Source organism: Schistosoma mansoni, chromosome W, assembly GCF_000237925.1.
Source record: "Schistosoma mansoni strain Puerto Rico chromosome W, complete genome".
Lineage (NCBI taxonomy): Eukaryota > Metazoa > Platyhelminthes > Trematoda > Strigeidida > Schistosomatidae > Schistosoma > Schistosoma mansoni.
Genome location: NC_031502.1, coordinates 26,047,963 through 26,068,450, shown reverse-complemented (window position 1 = coordinate 26,068,450; position 20,488 = coordinate 26,047,963). Strand labels below are relative to the sequence as shown.

At 31.3% G+C, this 20,488-nt stretch overlaps 1 protein-coding gene across 1 annotated transcript in view; it reads right to left on the bottom strand.

Moving 5' to 3' along the window:
• Nucleotides 1-6,112: 6,112 nt before the first annotated feature.
• Nucleotides 6,113-20,488, bottom strand: part of Smp_178770 (hypothetical protein) — a gene marked incomplete at its 5' end in the record, with an annotated part of 16,642 nt that continues 2,266 nt past the window's right edge. Inside the window, 2 exons of the mRNA XM_018789146.1 lie at nt 6,113-6,638; nt 12,265-12,797. Of these exons, the coding sequence (XP_018654618.1) occupies nt 6,182-6,638; nt 12,265-12,797 (990 nt within the window). The 3' untranslated portion in view covers nt 6,113-6,181. The remainder of the gene's footprint in view (nt 6,639-12,264; nt 12,798-20,488) is intronic.

The window sequence follows — 20,488 nt, the reverse complement described above, 5'->3', positions numbered from 1 at the left end:
TCAAGCTATAAGCATCTCTGTGCAAACAATAAAATTTCAAGGGTTCATAGGTATTCACAATCAAGTTCTTACTAGTGATTTTGAATTATAAGACTTTTGCGAATGAAAAGGTTTTGAACTCTGATCACAAAACCTGAATTATTAAGATTTCTGAATTTTTAATATAGCAAAAATGCACTGCCATCCAATCAACTTGTTCTAACGTATTTTAAGTTGTAAATTATTTTAGATTGATTAAGAATACTGAGCAAGAGATTTGATAAGATATATGTATAACAACTGAAATAAAGGGATGAACCTCTCATTTCCAAAATATTCAAAGTTGATAACTATTTGTGGCAAAAAACACACAAGTTTTTACCAATTACGGCATGAAGAATCAGTTTTATGTACTTTATTTTTCAGCAGTGCTATAACAAAGAATGAATGAATCCATTTTGTGAAAACATTTTTCAATCAGAAACTCATGAGTCCGAAGACCTATTTGAGGGACTTAGTTCTCAGTATTAGTTTTAAAGGTTCGGAATTATTATGTAGCTGATTAAGCCGTCTTACCGTTTAGAAAATGCATAAATATATTCCGATAGTGGATCATGAACTACAGCTTAGTTCTATTCAGAAACAGTATTCATATGTTTATACCATCAGAAATTATATACAATTTGCTAAAAAACAGTTATGCACCATAGTAAGTTATTTGTGTAGAATGAATGAAATTTGAGTTTGAACAGCGATGTAACTGAACAAAATTCCACTTACGAACTCTTGAATAAAGTTCTAGGGATCCGCATTTATTTTGTCAATATTCATCAAAAATATTTTTCTCCATTTTTACCGATACCGTTGTATCAGCTGTCTTAAACAGTGGTTGTCTGATGACTACATAGACGAGAGATATAATAAGTACTAATTCAGATAAAACATAATTGAAAACGTTGAACTGGTGATTACCCAGATGAACAACTGTCAGTTTAGTGGTACTAAATAAAACGTTCAAAACAATCTTTGGGTAAATAACACGTTTGTGAACCGAAGAAAATTGTTTATAGCAGTATTTTTATGTTTATTTTCTTGATACTACTTTAAACGATTAAGTGTTGGATGCCAGTCGGTCGTCAGTAGTATTTGTCTTCGTCTTTCGGAAAGATATATCTCTCCTGTGTCTTTTTTTAAAGTGCATTTGTAAATAGATCTATTTACTGACCAAAATAATGGATATAATTTCTGCATACAACACTCCATGCATCAAAGCCATCATCATACTGGAATTTTATAACTACCATTTTGCTAATTCATAGAGCGATGATGGTTGTAATGTTTAAATAAATTTCTAGAATTCTTATTTCTTATGGAGTTAAGTTTGAAGATCATTGGAAATCACAAGAATTCAAAAGTGTTTCATCCTAAATCGGAACACCACATCAGTGAGTACATACAACACACCACAAGATCAAACACAAGACCTTTAATTACAGAAATGAGCACGAAAATGTTTATATGTACATATAGTCAATTTGCCAGTTAACGTTTTTTTTATTATATCCCCTTTCGAAAAACCACATGGTAGAGGATATTTTCTCTTGTATATTGGTAAACTTTAGTGTACAAATTTTATCCAAATTTCTGTTTCAATTCAAGCGAGAATTTATAGTTCTCAATAAATGAAAATCGAATTTTCAAAGAATCTTTTCAATCTGTTGACCAATAACACAATCATTAAAGCAAAATAACTGATTAGTCTTTGTATAATAATGTATTAATCAATACTTTCAGAATTATTTACCCAACCCTAATTTCAACTTATCACTTATAGAATCATCCAGTAAAATTCAAGTAACTATTAACCATATCAATAAATTGAAAAAGTAAAAGATTAACTGATGAAAGAAATAAAATATTTTATTGTATTTAGTTTATTATCAGTGTCTCAAAATGTTGCACAGGAATTAGTTGATAAGAGGAGGTTGTGTAATACTACTTATAAATTTACGTATCAAGCAGAATTGATAATAAGGGAATTAGTTTAGTAATAACGACGAACAGAATATAAAATTCATACAGAAGTTTTGGATAAATGCAGAAGAATTAAACAAGTAACATTGTGATATAGCGGATAATGGAGAAAAGTAATTGGGAACTTTACATATAAACAGCTGGTCTTTAATATAGACTATGTTGTTGTAAACAATGAATTCGAAATCATCTTTTATATTCCATCATTTTTTCGACCCAGATCACGAAATAAATAAGAACAACACACAAGTTACTATACAAATAAACCGATCAGTTATATTAGACAAAGATGTTTGCTACACCTCCGAATACATTACACACTAAGATGCTTTGTTGTGCAAGTGCTCTTCACCACTAAATGATCGATATCTTAACGTTATATTATTTTTAGTTGAGAATAGAGATTGGATGAGGAATTTATCGCTAATAAATATTCTTTGTTCAGTCTCTAGTTTCACTAAACGGTAAGAAATCTGCTCTTATTTATTACTATGCTTTTCTCAAGTGAAAAACATAACTCCATTAGGAGTGGTGCAACCTAAATTCACTTCAAATTACTCGGTGTTAACAATTAGTGTATTGACTTCAAACAAACTACAGTAATAAATATTCAACATGTTATTTATTAAGTTTTAAGATAAAAGGTAGAATATTCGTTGATTTCTTTTAACTCATTACAAAGAAAATGAAGATATTGTGTAAAGTTTTTAAGTCTGTTGTTCAAGCCAATAAACACTATATGCCAGTAAACCATATCCTAATTTATGAAGAAATGTCAAATAAATGTTATGAATTTAATATACTTTGTGCCATAATACTATTTTTCTAATAATACGCTGTTGATCATAATAAATATAATGAACTGCAGTAGTGTAACACAATTTTTTAGATGCATGAACGAAAGGATTGCCCAGGACAGGGTTGGATAGAGAATGCTGATGGGCGGCCTATGCGCCTCCACAAGAGGTAACAAAAATAAGTAAGTAAGTAAGTGATGAACAAATAAACACTAGCAAGCGTAAAAAGTGTAGTTCTACCTACATTATATTCTTTCATAGATAGTTATATTAACTGTAATAAGAATAATAGACTATTGTATATCACAAGTAGTTATAGACTTTATCAAACAAGAAACTCAATTCAAATTAAACAACTTTCTTCTTTCTGTGTAGTTTGGTAACTAGAATGTACTTTTTGTGAATATAAGTATAACAAAATGAATTCGCATCCAACTCATTTGCATAATTTATATGACAATTAAACATAAAACAACCATTTGTATTATCTATTTTAGTGTACTAATAAAATCATTAGTCAATTTATTGAACGAAAGAATCCTTTTAGATGAGTTCATTTTTAAAAACTATACAATGGTATATATTTGCGGCAAATTATGGGTCAAGGAGTAATTATGTCTGTTGGAATTTGAGTAGTCGTTATCAAGAAATTTGACCACATTATTTTAAATAAATAAATAGTTGTTGATGGTGGAAGTTTAACGGAACACAAAAAACATCTATAAGGTGAAAAGTGTAAATTAGAATGAAGTAATGTAAACGGTAATTGGGAAATCTTGATCGAAAAAAGTCTTTGTAATAGCAATGATGAAAATAATAACAGTAGTAAATTAGAGTAATTTGAAATAGTTTTTACGAGCGTAGGATTGAAAAGTGAAAAAGAAAGGGAACATTTGAGTAAGCAAGATGAAGTTACAAATTAAGACCATGATAAAGAAAGGAATCTTACAAATCGATCTTAGATGAAACCAATTACAAAATTCAGTCAAAACTGTAAAAAGCTGTACACCTTAACTTACCTCACACTGGTGAAGCTTTAATCATCCATTAATTAAAACACAAGTTGTCTGTACAAACTTTTGTTAATTTTAAAACGGTTGGGTCATTCTACTTCGAATTTCTCAAAGTAATGTAAGGTCTCATCAACCAATATATTTTTATCTTTACTGTACCACTGATGATACGATTAAGGTATCCATTATTATGAAGCTAAATGCATACTATTTATATTAATAGATGGTTAAAACTTCATCACATTTAGATGATTTAGTTTCACAAGTACTTATGAAGCTGATACTTTCATTCGAATAACGTGATACATACTATTTATAATTATATTATTTTTTATTTGCAACCAATTGCATATAATAGGGTTTATTTACATTGAACTAATTGAGATGAAGCATTTTTCCAACTCAGTAAACCTAATGTAGTTCCGTTACTGAATTTTGGATACTTTTTCATTGAGTTATAATGCTTGCTTTCTAATTAGTCTTGCTCCACTTGAACTATCCCATCGTTTTCATCATATGAAATGTACTTGAATGTAAATCATTTTTTTCATAGTTTATTCCTGTGATAAGTGTTATTTTTCTTCATCTCTATCACATCTTTATGGTAGTGGTTGTATTTGACTAAATAAGCGTATTCTATGAGTCCGAAAAACATTTCAGTAATCTCTTTCTTTGCCTTGGTTGTTTAACTAATTATATTTTATATTTTATTGCTAAACAACTATTCCTAATAATAATTATCATGTTATCATTATTAGTAACTGTCAACAACTCGAATTGTAACTAGTTAAATGGTAGTAAACATTTCTGATGTTTGATTAATTCTTGATATTTTGAACTGAAAGTGAATAAACTTGAATCAGGCTTGTTATTTATGAACGAATTACACTGAAATTTCAAGTTTTATGAACAATTTATTACTGTAATAAATATAATTTGCTTGGAATAGACTTAGCTAAAATCGGACAATCCTACAGTTCATTAGTAAATTTACTGTTTCAAACATTAGTCTTATGATAAGGCGGTTATAAATAAAAAAATTATTTTCATGGAGGTATACAACCTACACAATTTTATATTTTGTTTATTCCGATGTTAACTACATGATTTATCCCTTTTCTTCAGTCTTTGCTTCAAATGGATATGATCATATTTGAATTTATTTGGTAACTTTATATAAGGATATTGTAAGGTAATTGACACAGCTGATTAGGTTACTTGTTTCTGATGTTTGAAAACATAAGAATAATCGAATAATTTAAACTTGTATGTTTAGTTACACTGAGTTGCCCATGAAAAATACTCATTATCCCAACAAATTTCACTTTAATGACATTTCTCATCATTAGTGTTTAGTGCATGAATTTCTCTAATAGTCAGACTAAGATTTTTTTAGGTTTTTCGAATCTTACCGTTTTTAGCCTAGGTATGGGTTTCACGCACTTTTGTTGAAGCCCCTGAGTAAATAGACAGTTAATTAATTAAAAGAAATGTAAAATGAGAGTGTACATTACAATTTTTTGTAGATGGTTAGTGGACAACCTAGATATTTTGTAGGTCTACAACTACATCAGTTTCAAAAGCACTCAGAGATATATATTGGAACATAGATATTTTGTGAACGGAAAGCATATACGATATATTAAAAAAGATTTCATTTTCCAATGATAACAACACCAACTTTCTTACAATGGATTTCAGGCGTTTTCAGTTATTTCCTTATATGTGCCCTAACCATCTTAAAAAATACACTACTTTTTTCGGTTATCATCTGGTAATGATCCAGGAAACAGTCAAGGCTCTGTCTGAAGCAATTTGTGGTCAACTTCCATAATATGTAAAAAGTATCAAGTACCGTTGCATTCATTCGACTCTCTGACCAAGCCCTTAAAATGACCTTCAGTATTTTTATTTACGCCAAAACTCGAATTTTTGTTGTTCAACTGTCCTATCAATATAACATGTACATTATCCTTAACAGTTCAGTAACAAAATAAAACGATTCCAGATATCTGTTTACCAACAACTTCAATTCCAAGTTTTTATTAAGAACTGAAATCGTTTGAAAAGTTATTAGTAACCAAAGAATACCGATTATCTGTTTAGTACTAATTACCGACTATTTGTCAGTATGCACATAAAATTCCACATGGAATGAACCAAGGACCTTCAAGTCTCACGATGACCACAATTTCTTTTAGTCTGTGATTTAAAATCTAATGAAAGCTTTATTTTTTGTTCCTTGGGGAGTTACACAGTAAAATAAATGAAGTCAAAAACCCGTCATGTATACAAAATTACAATATATAATTTTTTTTACTTAAATGATCTTTGAACATACTTAGTAACAAATAAATATTAAACACAATCACTTTTATACAAACAATCATTGCTTAAAATAGGATCTGATAAAAACAAATTATCATTTGATTGAAGATTAAGTGATTCCATTTTCTCGTTATCTGCTTCAACTACATCTGTGCTATTCTTATTAAATTGATAATCATTTAAATTTTGTCTATTTATTAGTTTATCCTGATTTGGTATGGTTGAACTACATTGACAATTGTTATTATTATCATTGTCAAGATTATACTGGTGAATAACAGGTTCAGTAAACTGTAAATGAGTACTCTCGATCTTATCATGGTCAGTACTATAAAAGAGATCATAATCTTGAGAGTTAATTTGTCTCATTTCACGATAGTTATTTGCATTATCATTACTCGGTACTGCAGGATTTGGTATGTAGAATTTTCTGTCTTCTCGTTTTAATGGACAAGAATCAAGTGTACACAAATAGGCTGACTGACATCTGAAATAAAGATAAGAAAAGATTTATTAATTTAACTTATTCACTCAAAACAAGAAACAGTATGAATATAAATATCATCTACCTAAGCGCCAAGGCATTTAAATCACTAAAAGCGAACTTTCAGTTTTCGCCTATGTCTTAAGTACAACATACATGTTGCTAGTCCACTTACAGATCAAAAGAGCCATGAAAAAAGGTTTTGATTAGCTAAAAAAGAATAGCCAATTAGTATGGTTACAAATGACCATGAAGTTTTCAAAATGTTTACAGGAACTCCAAAAATTTATGGTAATTTGTGAGTTGATTAAGTCAACATAAAACCTATACATCCATCGAACTTGAGAATTCAATATCAATTATAAAGTGCACTGATTAATTAAGACATATTCAGGCGTTTTTTAACTCATGTCGGATTACTTCCTCATAAACAACATGATAACATTTCGATTCAAATTTTTTGAAACCAACTTCCGAGCAGTGAGTGCTTTTATTTGCTGCTACTACTCAAATATTTGTCGGAGAATGTTAATTCGATTATCAATTTAAGAACATAGCCTTTATTAAGAATATAAATATCACAGTATACATGAAAAACAAAACAAAACATGGTACAGAAGCCTACTGATTCTCAGAAATGTAGTTTTAGATGTTAATACAAAGATACAATCACGTAAATGCAATACGAAGCTGGAAAGTATTTTTACATTTTAACTAAACTTCAAAATACTAGATGATTAGATAGATGTGCGTCATATCTAATGATGATATAAAGACTAGTCTAAACTAATTAATAAATAGAAATCAAGTTAGGCGTAAATAGTAGATATGAAATGGCAAGGTTGAAGGAATGCTGTTTAATAAAGCAAACTAAGCTTTGTAGCTACATCTAAATATCATCTAGACAAATAGAAAATATGCCACTGGTTATCATTCAACTACATTATTATCCATATTTGAGCAAAACACGATCTCTTTGAGGTGTGATCAAACAAGCGATATGTATTACTGTGGAACCAAGTCGCATAGCTTTGAAAACTCTAAAAGGCATAAATTCTTGGAAAATCGTATCGCTCAAGGTGAACAAAATCTAAATCTAGGATTTTCTCTTAAAATATCATAACTATCAAACGTTTATTATTAATAAACGTAACTAACTATTAGTTAATTATTTTAAAATCAAAGCTGTGAAAGAGTTTATTATTACTTAGGAAGTTTTCACGATATATCTGAACATCTCTATTTAATAGGATTATCAAGTGTTAGATGAGTCAAAAAAAATAAAAGTTACCCTAAGCAAACAATATTACCCAATATATAAGAACTCTCGTCTAAATTAGAACGAATAGTTTCACAGTATTTGAGCGCCGAGTTGATGTAAGACATTAAATAGGAATGGATTTACTACAAATTCATTCGCTGAGATTTTACAAATATATTATTCCTATTTAAATATTACCCAATGATTCTATAAGACGAAGCTGTTGATGACCTGAAAAATAACCTTGTTGATTTTAATTTTTTTTGTCACTTTAAAAAGTTAGGGTGGAGGGAGAACATATAGATTTTTGCCCTCCTTTATAAATATGACAGACTCTTCATCTTTGGGTTTTATTAGATGTTCTCAGCTCAAAACAGTCTATTAGACCAAAAGTCCTTACAATCAGAAAATTTTTAATTCAATTTAAAAGACTAGTGTTTACTTAATAGAATGAGAGGAAAATTAAAGATTTGAACGTGAAAGGTTTGTTGGTGTATTTTATCGAGATCAGCAAATGTATAATGAAGCTCATGCTCTATTATTCCAAGTCGACTATTAGAAAATGTTGTAATTTGAAAGTAAAACGTTTTTAAGCTTATAATATTGTGAACAATCGTTTTTAATCTTTTATTTACCCAAAAAGTAGAATACAATTCAAGAAACAAAAGACTGTTGACTTGAAATATGGCGCCATTCATTTCAAAATGCCATTAAATTAATTTTTAAAAAAATAAATACATTTCTGTCTCATAAACAGTATTTGTCTAACTCCTTACAGCTTTATATATTCATCTTCTCGTGTGTAATCTCTTTTTTCAAAGATCATGCGGTTATGAAATATGAAAAAGAACAATACAGTTAATCAGTTCAATAACTTTTAGACATAATAAGTCACGAGTTTAATTGTTCATTATGTGATTCCTTTTTCCTATATAAAAGAATACCAAATGATAATAAACAATCTTAATGAATGATTATTTGAAGAAAAAAGTAGGATTTCAAGAGCTCTTTAGTATGTTCTATTGTAAAAGGAAGTGAAATATAGTATAAAGTAAGTTGTTTTATTATTTTTTTTCAAAATAGCAGTAAACGTTCTTTGAATAGACGTGTTCATTTCCTAATTATAATAAGACAAATGAAGTGCCATTAAAATTATTGTAATAATATTTCAATTAGCTTATTCACATATTTCAATGGTCAAGAAGTCCCGTAGAATGAATTGTTTGACTTTATTTCACTGTTGCTACGTAGTTATGAAATAATCAAGTGAATGTATAGATTGTAAAACTAATATCTGTTACATAATATCCCATTCCAGATTATTTTTTAAAAAAATGTTTGGATAACCTTACTGTTAAGTTTATTCGCATGACCATATGCGGTGACTCGACTTTTTCATGTTCCACGATAGTTGTGGACAGACGATGTTCTATTTCTACCTAAATATTTTCTTCCAAAAAGCCAGTGTAACTGAGTAAAATATGTAAAACCTCACCTTTACATTTGTTACTTGAATAAACTTACGCATGAGTTTGATGCTTACTCAGTGCTTCTAATGACAACACGGACATAAAAAATTTAATTGGTAAAACAGTGACTGACTGAAATTTACTAATCACTGTCATCATATTACTGAATTCTTTCCTCATCAAGTTTATGCACTATTCATTTTTTTACTTAAGAGTGAGATGAATTCTACTTTAGGGATAGGAGGTAAAGTCCAACTCGCACGCTCACATCATGCCTTCTGGATGGTAGGACTCAGTCCCATGAACTGACGGAAGCGGCGAAGCTGGTGGTAGAGATCGGGCTAGTCACTCCCAAACGATCATGACGCATATAAAAAACATAGCACAACTATCACGGGTGGTGGTGGTTATTAAACCGGAGAAGAGGGGAAGTTACCTATACCATCTACCCCCATTTATATCCCCCGTGTCTACAAAAAGACGATAAATGATCCCGGAACTGAAAGGCCAAAATGTGGTCTATTGAATGTTTGGGGATGTGAGCAAGAAGGTAGACTTCATCAGATAGTTAATCAGCTAACTGAACACCGCTATCACATAGCAGTATTGATAGAAACTAGATTACCATCTAAAATAGCAAACACCTGCTACAATAGTAAACCAAACGTAAATGAATATCTTAATACTGGTGTAGGCCTCTTCATAAATGACCAAAAAGAAATTATGGCGACCAACTATGCAGAAAAAGATGTGCAAATAACGACCATTCACATGTACAACAAAACAACCAGACAAACCTATAGCCTGACTGGATGCTGTTTCCCTACAGGAGCATCAACTGGTGACATTAAAAAGGAACTATTCTAATTTGAACTACAAGGAACAATACAACATCTTCAAAAGCCAAGTACTCCGAAAAATCCTTAGTTCAACAATAGATCATATGACAATTGGTTTCGAACTGACTAATCACATTAATGCAACCTGGACATTATCTCATATAGAATATCCTGACGATCAATGTCTAATCATTATAACAGCCGAGGAAACTACCAAAACCACTTAAACAAAATAGGAATGCACATATCCTGTAACAAAACCAAAGCCATGGTAATAAGTAAACAAAGCAGTTATCTTGAAGTAATTACCAACATCCACAAACTTGAAAAATCTACATTAAACTATCTAGGATTAGTGCTAAGAAATGATGAGACTTTCAATAACGCAATCACAACAAACATCGATAAAGCTAAAACAATATTAATCAAAAGCAGACCGATAATACAAAATTAAAGGTGGTGGATTTCTCAACAATCTTGTAGACAGAATATGGATTTATTTACTACACACTTTGTATGGTTTAACATGAAAAATAGCCTAATTCTAAACTGCCACTTCAGACTAGCAGTCATACTGCTGACAGATAAAAGTAGTATGTAGCACCAAACGGAACTAGAATACATGCTTGTAGAAGATTGAGAAGATTAAATTGAAGTAAACAGAAAGGGAAACACAAAGTAATTACAATAAAAACGGAAATGAAAGAATCGCGAAGCATGTAAAAGAAAACTGATGGAAGATGTGTAAATTATGTATTTAATGCATGATAATTTATGTTTTATGAAAGCGCTCTGTAATTATGTATTAAACTATAAATTAGTCTTCCCCACCTGAGTGTTCGTTCACCACAACACAACCTGCTTTATATGGTTATATAGGGTGTTGGTTTTGCAGCTGGTTAAAGCATACACACACCTACATCAGGTTGATAGCAAAGCAGGCATTTCATATCACATATTTAGACGAATCAAAATGCACTAAAGTAGTAAATTTGATTCGTTGAATACTTTTTTTCTTACCGTTTGAGGCTAAGGTTCAAAGAATAATAAATTTGAGTTAGGAGTAAAAATTAGTATTACAAGTTACTTAATTCTTCAGTAAAACGTTTTCACTCTTGTAATTCGATTCATCCTCTTAAGTGATTCGAATTAGTTCAATGATATTTAAAACAATTAGCCCCTTTGATAAATTTCGATAATGCAATGAGAAGGTCAATATTTCACCAAAAACCTAAACAGCACATAAGCGATTGTGTCACATCCCATTGTGTATATCAATTTACATGTATGTGCGGAAACACGTACATAGGGAGGAGCAATCGTGATCTGCAAATAAGGGTGGCGGAACACATACCTAAATGGCTGCAGAACCAAATGAATTCCAATGGTCAAATAAGATCACAGGATAGACAAACATCTTCCTCCATTGCGAAACATCTGGTTGAAACTGGTCATAAGGTTGACATCAAATCAGCGTTTGTAGTGTTGTACAAAAGCCTTCAAGGACGTATACTAAGGTTTATTGAAGCCTTGGCTATACAGAAATTGAAATCCCCTTTATGTGTTCAAAAACAATTTGTTTTTACCCTTAACCTACCCTGGTAATGCTGATTTATTATCCAGAGTAGTCATCACATTGTTTTTGTGTACTTTCTTTATTTTCTTACCTTAACCTGTCTAGTTGACCTTTTAATTTTCATATAAAAATGTCTTAACAAGTATATGTGTGATCAGATTGTTCGAAATGTATTGCGCTAATATATCACATAATTCTGATAAACTTCGTCTTCTCATTGCATTATCAATGACATTTATTTGTTAAGTCAACTAAGAAAACTAATCAAACAACTTTTTACTGTGATATATTTGTATTTGAGGTCAGAGATTATAATGTTATCCATAAAAAAATCCATGCACCTAAGTTTCCCACAGGGTACAAACTATCAGTTAGACGTCTTTACAACCTTGAATGAAAAAACAATGATCGTTCGTACTCAAAATGTTTATCTTATTCCTTTTTGTGAATTTTTTATTTTATAATTAAAAACGTGTTAACTTACGTATTAACAGGTACAGTTGTATTGTTCTTCTCATTTTTAGTAAAAAGGAATAGGGGGTTTAAAACGTTTTCCCGACCACAATGTGATTCCTGTTCATTACTAATAAAACTAGTTGGTGTCACTGAAGAAGAATCCAAAAGGTTTTCACATGGGACATTTGAATTTAAATTTTTTTCATTAAACTGTGTTACGGCTATTTTTTTAGACTTTGAAGGTAAATCAATGGAAGAAAAATCGTCGAACGCTTTATCGTTTGCACCATTTTGATAATTTTCACGAATACTATCTTTTTTAATTGAAGAATCACATACTGGCGCTGTTCTTGATTTAATTGTATTTTCTGCTTTATCCAACTCATCTAAAACTGTTATAGTTAGATCTACACTATCAGGATAATGCCTAAACCAGTGCATTGCTGTTAGTTGATCCCAGCCATGTACGCACTGACCATTTAGTGATACAACTTGCTGACCAGATCGTAGACCAACACGTGATGCTGGTGAATTAGGCAGGACGACATCTATTCGAAGTTCCTGTTGGGTAAAAAAAAAGCAAACGATATTTTACAATGATATATGTATCTAACAATAAAATATCATGTGTGTGCACTCAGAAAGCTTTGTAAAATTAATAAGTCAGCAACGAATTATAATCTGAAAGAAGTAAGATGATCAAAGCGTTTTTGCAATAGAGAGATTAAATGAAATGAAGGGACATCAGAAACAATTATGAAAAAAATCATGAGGATATGAGAAATATTTAAAGACAAACGGAGATATTTTCGAAAAGCAAATATAATAATAATATTAGTCGAAGGCCATGGTGATGATAAGGATAAGGCTTACTACTTTTATATGCTCAGTTCTGGCTTCAGTCCATGGATAGCATAAGCTTCTGCCGTTTTAAGGAGTTGCGTACCAAGAAATCTATTTAGAATTGGACGAATTGCATAAAGAACTTTAAAATCGACTTGTGAATCAGCAGAGTGATTAGATTCTTAAGATGGAAATTCCTACTGCTTTCCTCTTACCTTTGTAGAACCACGCTGGGATAAGTTCTCGTATCCGAGTTGGAAGCGCTGGCCATGGCCTACGTACCTTGATACACAAGAGCAGGTGAACTGATAGACGCGCATACAGATTAACAAGCGAGGAAGCTCATCCTTTACGGATACAGAAAACAAGTTTCTATTTGTGAACATTAGTTCCAGCCTTGCTGCATAGAATGTTCCTTTCATCGCTACCGTTGGCCGATTTTTAATTACATCAGAAATTCGGTCACCTTTAAGTTTTGGATTCATATAAAGATATTTTTTTGAAACTGAAGTGTGTACCAGTTCCACAATCACATCTCAAATGACGAACTTATAATCCATATATCTATTGTAAAGATTAAGCCGATCGATTATCGAATTAGGCTAGTTGTTTTCGAGCTTAGATGTGAAAGAGTTTGGTAAGATTGGGGTCAATGGAGATCTTATTCCAATCTCACCGTTGGATGCCGGCTCAGTGGTCTAGAGGTTAAGCGTTCATGCACGAGACCCAAGGTCCTGGGTCCAAGTATGTTGAATCCCGAAGAGAATTGTGAATGGTAACTTTTGAGGACTATTTGTGGACCAATTTAATATGTATATTTCCTATTGTATAATTGTTAAGTAGCTGACCAAATCATATTCGTGTTCCTCCTATCATTAGCTTTATTTTGACCTTTGGACTATTATTATACGATTCTTGAGTTATCATCAGTTTATTGATTACTATTCACAGCCACATTCGGCTAAATATTGTACAAATGTTATTTTCTATTTTATGGGTCGATGTGGTCTGTTTGATTGGTATATAAACCCAGTATGTTTGTGAATAATGATTCTTATCACAGAGGCTGTTATTGGTGTTTTGGACTGGCCGGGCTAGGCAGATCGCAGGGCCGATACGTACTCTAGACTGCTCGTACGGTTTTCGTGTGTCACTGTTCCAATCGATAGTTCGCTGCTCCCTGATTGGCGGTCTCATCACGTCACACATTAACTAGGCATCCACTCGGCCACAAGATATAACAAAGTAGAGCGAGCTGGATTGTGGATGCGCACTGCTGAGGGTTCTCGTACTAGGACGAAATGGTCTTCCAGTTCTTCCAGTTTTTCAATGGTGCTCTAACATCAATCGGTTCATGAACTCAATCAAAAACTTTATAATCTCCTCGTACTAATCTTGAATACTTGGAACAAATTGTAAATTGAATACGTTTGTGGTAGTAATCATTGAATGAGACAGAGATACTATTGAGGTCAAAGAGCATGAGTACATTTAATATTACTGTTTAATATTCATACCGTAATTAAACAGTAGAAGAAACAAGTATTCGTTAATCAAGAAATAACAGAAATGTTGTTATGTATGCTACCAAAAAGTAATTTAACGAAATAAATGTGATAAAATGTCTTTGTGAGATTAATATTCAGAATAAATACAAGTAATGTATGTTGAGTGGTATAACGATATATATTCTTAATCATAATACAACTTTGTACTTAACATCTGATTGTTTCAGTGTGGATTTCCAATGTTAGAGTTTGTATTTGTGGTTAGTGAGATAAACCATGTTAGTAGTGGAGTATTTAACTAACAATCCTGATAAGTGATCATAAAAATTATATCTTGAATTACTTGAAGCTAAACTTGACGACAGTCAAATTACAACCTATTAGTATTATGATAAAGAGCTTGTTCGTAGATTTAAAAGCCCTTGATTCAACTAATGAACTTGTGATAAAAATATGTTTTGATGAACAGTGTAAACCATACAAAAAAGCTCAAGTGAACAGTTTGAATCCATCTAACAAATGAATTGTTCATGAATATGTCCTCTTTTGTGAAATGTTTCTCTCAAACTTATTAGTAAAATCAAATCTTGAATATTCCGTGGTCACTTCAACGATTTGACCACGTTCAGGTATTCAAACGTCATTTAACCTGCTCAAAAGTGACCGCATATTATAAGAAAATTATCTAGATGATAAAATTAATGTTTCATTTGAACAAGCTGTTTATATAAACTCATGAATAGTCAATCACTCACAAACAAGTGTGAACTATAAACCATCAATGATTATTTTCTCTAAAAATATTTCTACTTTAAAGAGAAAATAAGTTCTAAACTGGTTATATATTTAGCATATTGATAGGAAGGCTTCTAAAAAAGTTGTTTCAGTGACAAATAAAACTTGAAAAACTGTTTTTTCATAGTTGAAATCACGAGTCAATTGAAGCTAGACCACCATGGAAAACCTATAAGCACTGGACGGCCGTTTCGTCCTATTGTGGGACTACTCAGCAGTGCGCATCCACGATCCCGCCTTCGCGATATTCGAACCCAGGACCTACCAGTCTCGCTCCAGAGCACTTAACCGATATTTGTACAAATAACATATATTGTTTGAAAGTTAAGTGAAGATTAAACATATAGACCTCTGAGAAGTCGTTTAATAGCCCATGGATGATTTTAACTATTAAATCCAATCTTAAAATTATACCATTTGAATTCCAAAAAATATTTAATTGATATTACTGCTGATGGAAAAATGGGCTTCAATAGTAATCTGCCTTCTTAAAGCTAACCACATTTCAAAATTACTGACCAAATTTATTACTTTCCCTATAAATTTGCACACAAATGAAAAGTCACTGAAACTTTGACAGGACGTCATATGACTTTTGACTATGAAACGAACAAAAAAAAGAATCTGTTAAAAGCATTGTGGTTATGTAGTGTATTATTATAAACCTAAAATCAGACATTCATTTTCTATTTAATCCCACTGTTTTTAAGGACAGCACAATGCGTAATCTAAAAGTAAGGATAGGTTTCGTTTACTCAAAACGCCTATGTGTATCTATGCTTTTCAATTAAACATCTTATTTTATTGAATATAAACTGTGCACAATTCAGTGATTTCTTTCCATTCCAGATCAAAAAAGTAAAGCTACAACGAGTGTTTAAGACGAATGGCAGTATTTATCATTTCCCTAACACATTTAAAATTTCAAAATAGCTTGTATAACCTGATTCGATATCCTCATTGAGAATTTATGAAGATTAAAAACAAATGATGAATAACGTTTAGAGTGAATTTATGATGGGAAATAGGGTGACGGAGGCGACTTTTTCCGAAATCAATTTTTCTGTTTACTTTTTTCATATCTTTTCGTTAGAAATGCAAACCCAACTTTCACATTGATAGAAACTGGTCAGTTCCTTGCCTGGACGAAGTAACGGCATAGGTAATATGCTGGATGAGATCAAGCAGTTATAAACCTATAAGCTATGTTCCTCCATATTTTGCAGAAGCTGAATAGTAACACTTTAGGTCCCTTTATAACTGTACATATTCGTCGTTAATTTCGTTTGCTTATATTACACCTAACCGACAAAATAGTCCGTAAACTAATCAATTCCATCTGACGAAACAGTTGTTGGCCAAGCTTACGTAATTCTCATTAAGAACATTTCTTCTGACTAAAGTTTGTTATTTTACAAATTAATTTATTCTCTATTCAGTAAACGAAATTTCTAACATCGATATGACTAGCGTTTCCGTTTTCTCAGAAGATTGGAAATGCCGCGCAGTTAAGGATAGACCATGAACATGGAGTATTAAATCACTTACTATCCTGTTACCAGGCACAGGCTTTTCGAAGCCAGTTACATGAAAGAAAGTTCTAACACTTGGATCAATTATTCATAGAGAAGTGCTTAAACTGATAATCTATCGCTTCATAATAATGTAACCAAACATTTAACATCGTTTTCCAATGACTTACTTCCTTGAAATGACCTATACACAGACCAAAATCATTTTTGTTTAGAAATGTAATCAATCATCATGTAAAGACGTGTATTTTAAAAAAAATGGTCTGTTTATCAGACTTAACCTCAATTTAGAAGTTTTTCCAACAGATGATTTTGTTTAGTGATTTCGGTGTATTATACCAAGGAGCCTTTATTATTCAGTATAAATTGTATCATTTGTAAGTTGTTTACTCGTTTTATTTAGATTTAAAGAATTTATTCACTTCATTATTTCAGTTAAAACTTGTGCTTAACACAATAAAGCTGAAAGAATGATACTAGAAAATTTCAGGCTGTGGTGTATTTTCGAATGAATTTTCGGAAGTTTTTTTCGATGTGTATTTAGATCTTTTTTGACGTAGTTACATAATTCCAACTTACTTATATTGAGGTATTTTTCAACCTGACTTTATCATAAAGACTTCAACTAGCATGAAACGGTCAGTAACAGAAACTTCTCAAGAACATATGCTTTAAGGTATATGTTACCTAGATCTTTTACTTCGATGATGAAATATTTTTTATAATAAATTCATGACTGACAAACAAGAAAAAAAACAGTTGTTACCCTTATTTTGAATCAGAAACCGTTGTTATATTTATGGAAAACAAACAGTAGGACGCCATTGATATAAAACTAAACATAATCTAAGAGCAAAGACACACTCCTTATTTAAAATTACGATACAGTTAATAAGAAATTATTATTGTTTCTAACAGACTTACATTTTTACAACTTTTCAATTTTATCCCAATCTTCCCATTCTGTTTACGAATAACAGTCGTAAGAAGATAAGATGTAAACGGCCTGAGATAATTACAAAATGCATATGTAAAAGAACAAAGATTAATTGAAAATATAGGAGTATATGAAATGGTAATTGCATGAGTGAATCTAATAAAAAAGATTATGCAATATTTTGCGTAATCCCTACTCCTCCCAATGATGTAAGTTGATCCATACAATTATAAGTCATTCGGGTTTGAATACAAATAATTACTATAAATGTACGCGAGTTCGAAAGAATATCCTTTTGAACAGTGTATATAGATGACTTTCAAAAGCTAATGCACTGAATAATTCTGTTATTTGAATTTTAAAACCTGTTACAGAATTCATATTAAATCAAAAAAGGAATGGTACTCAAGAACTTTCTGTATTTCTGCTCTCACGTAACGATTCAGACACTATGGAAAAGTAGAAATATATGCAGTTAGTTTCCGATGTCATGTAACAAAAAAATAAATACTATTTGTGTAAATTTCTTGTCATATTCGACTCTTACTTATTACACCTTACCTTCTGGTATAATACTGATAATTTGGATCTCATGCAAAGTTGGTGGAGTACAACTACAAGATGTACGGAACTATAACTATACAAAATATTCAAGTTCATCTGTTTTTAGTAGTTTTTAACTACTATATTCAAGCACTTTTCAATATTTAGAAGAATTTGGTGAAAAACTGCAGTTTACTTTGAATACGGTTGGTATTCAAATCATCTGTTTTTGGAATGTAAATAAATATATTTTGAAAAACGTTTAGAGAAAGGAATCAGTCGAGAGATGTGAGGTAAAGTGCTTGTTTATTAGGTGATTAGAACCGTTGATAAAAGCGATGTAATTATAACATAAATTGAATCAATCGAGCTGGTGCTTTAAATATCATCATAGACTTGACAAATGACGCGAATTAGTTTTTTCTAGAGGTGATGAAACTATTATTATTTCCACTCGACAAAAATGATTTTCCACAGTTAAATTACGTTACATCTGAACTTGATGTTTCAGTGTAACATATATTATTGGGATTTGTATCTATTATTTTATAATGCCTTTAGTCACTTGCAAAAATGCTTGGAACTATACACTTCAGTAATTTCAGTTTGGAATTTTAAAAGTAGTATCTGATACTATCCAAAACTAAAGGTTTTGAATATCTGTAAGATACGTAAGATATAATTTCTCTCCCTGTGTAAGAAGTTTTGAAGACAGAACACCAAAGATTTGATTTTTCTGGATGCACCTTCATCGTAGTGATGGTATTCAGATTGAAACTCGAACCTTGTACTTTATGCTTCGAATGTCAACGCATTATCCGTTATACATTGAGCTACAGATTCTGAATGGTTAGTTGTTCATCGAAGAGGTATGAAGTTGATTTGTGAGAGTTTTCATTTTCCCCATGGTAATGTTAAAGAATATAACTGACCAGTCTCTACTGACTTATGTAGTTGTTAGTGATAGACATTTGAGTCTGGATTACTCAAATATTCTCTTACAAAATTCCAACTGATGGAATTAGGAATAATATACCCCACCATCTTCATTTTATTATTTGATTTTACTTTTCCACTAGGTACCCAGAACTATTCACTCTGCATGGGTGGTTGAAAATTAATTCTCCAGTTGTGACAATTATTTCGATTGGACGCATTTATTGAACCTAGACATAAAAATTATTATTTCTTCTGCTATAACTGACTGTCTATTACTCTATACTTGCTAAACGTAAAGACATCATACAAAATGGTCAAAAATAAATCTTATCAGGATAAGTAAAAATCGTCTTACAAGTCGAAAGCATAACTAATTTAATGTCAGTATAAAATGTAAACATTCATGATTTCATTATACCGAAATTTCCATGATTCATCTAATTATACTGGATACCTAGTAAGAGCGGTGATATGACTTAGGTGCCATAAGGAAAATATTAAAACGCTCACTGTAAACAAATCACAGCTGGGAATAACACAGTTCAATACACTAAACTAATTTATCAATAAAAGTCAAGAACTGTTGTGTTCATTTGATGCTGAATATTCATTCTTCATGATGCATAATATTTGATCGGTAAATGCCAACAAAGTCTTCTGTTTAAATGTTAAGAGGGTTCAACGGAGCAAAGAACCAACTGATAAGATCATGAAAGTGAATATTATGATTAGATAGTGGAATAATAATAGCGATAGCATCTATTATAAGTCTGTTACTATAAAATCAGTGATTAAGACTGAACCCCTGTTCAATTATATTCCTGAAAAGGTCACTGACATTTTGCACAAATTACGAATCGATTTAACAAAATTTTAAACACATTTATTCTAGTATACAATAGTGAGTGATATGAGTTTCTTAAACTGTCCTTTCTCCACTCAACACTTGTAATTCGAAAATGTAGTCACATTAAAAAGTTAAAAACAAAGATAATAGGGTGGTTTTCTGTGGAGATTTTAAGTAATTTTTATATATAGTTGAAATCATGAGTCAATTGAAGCTAGACCACCGTAGAAAACCTAAAAGCACTGGACGGCCGCTTCGTCCTATTGTGGGGCTCCTCAGCAGTGCGCATCCACGATCCCGCCTCGCGA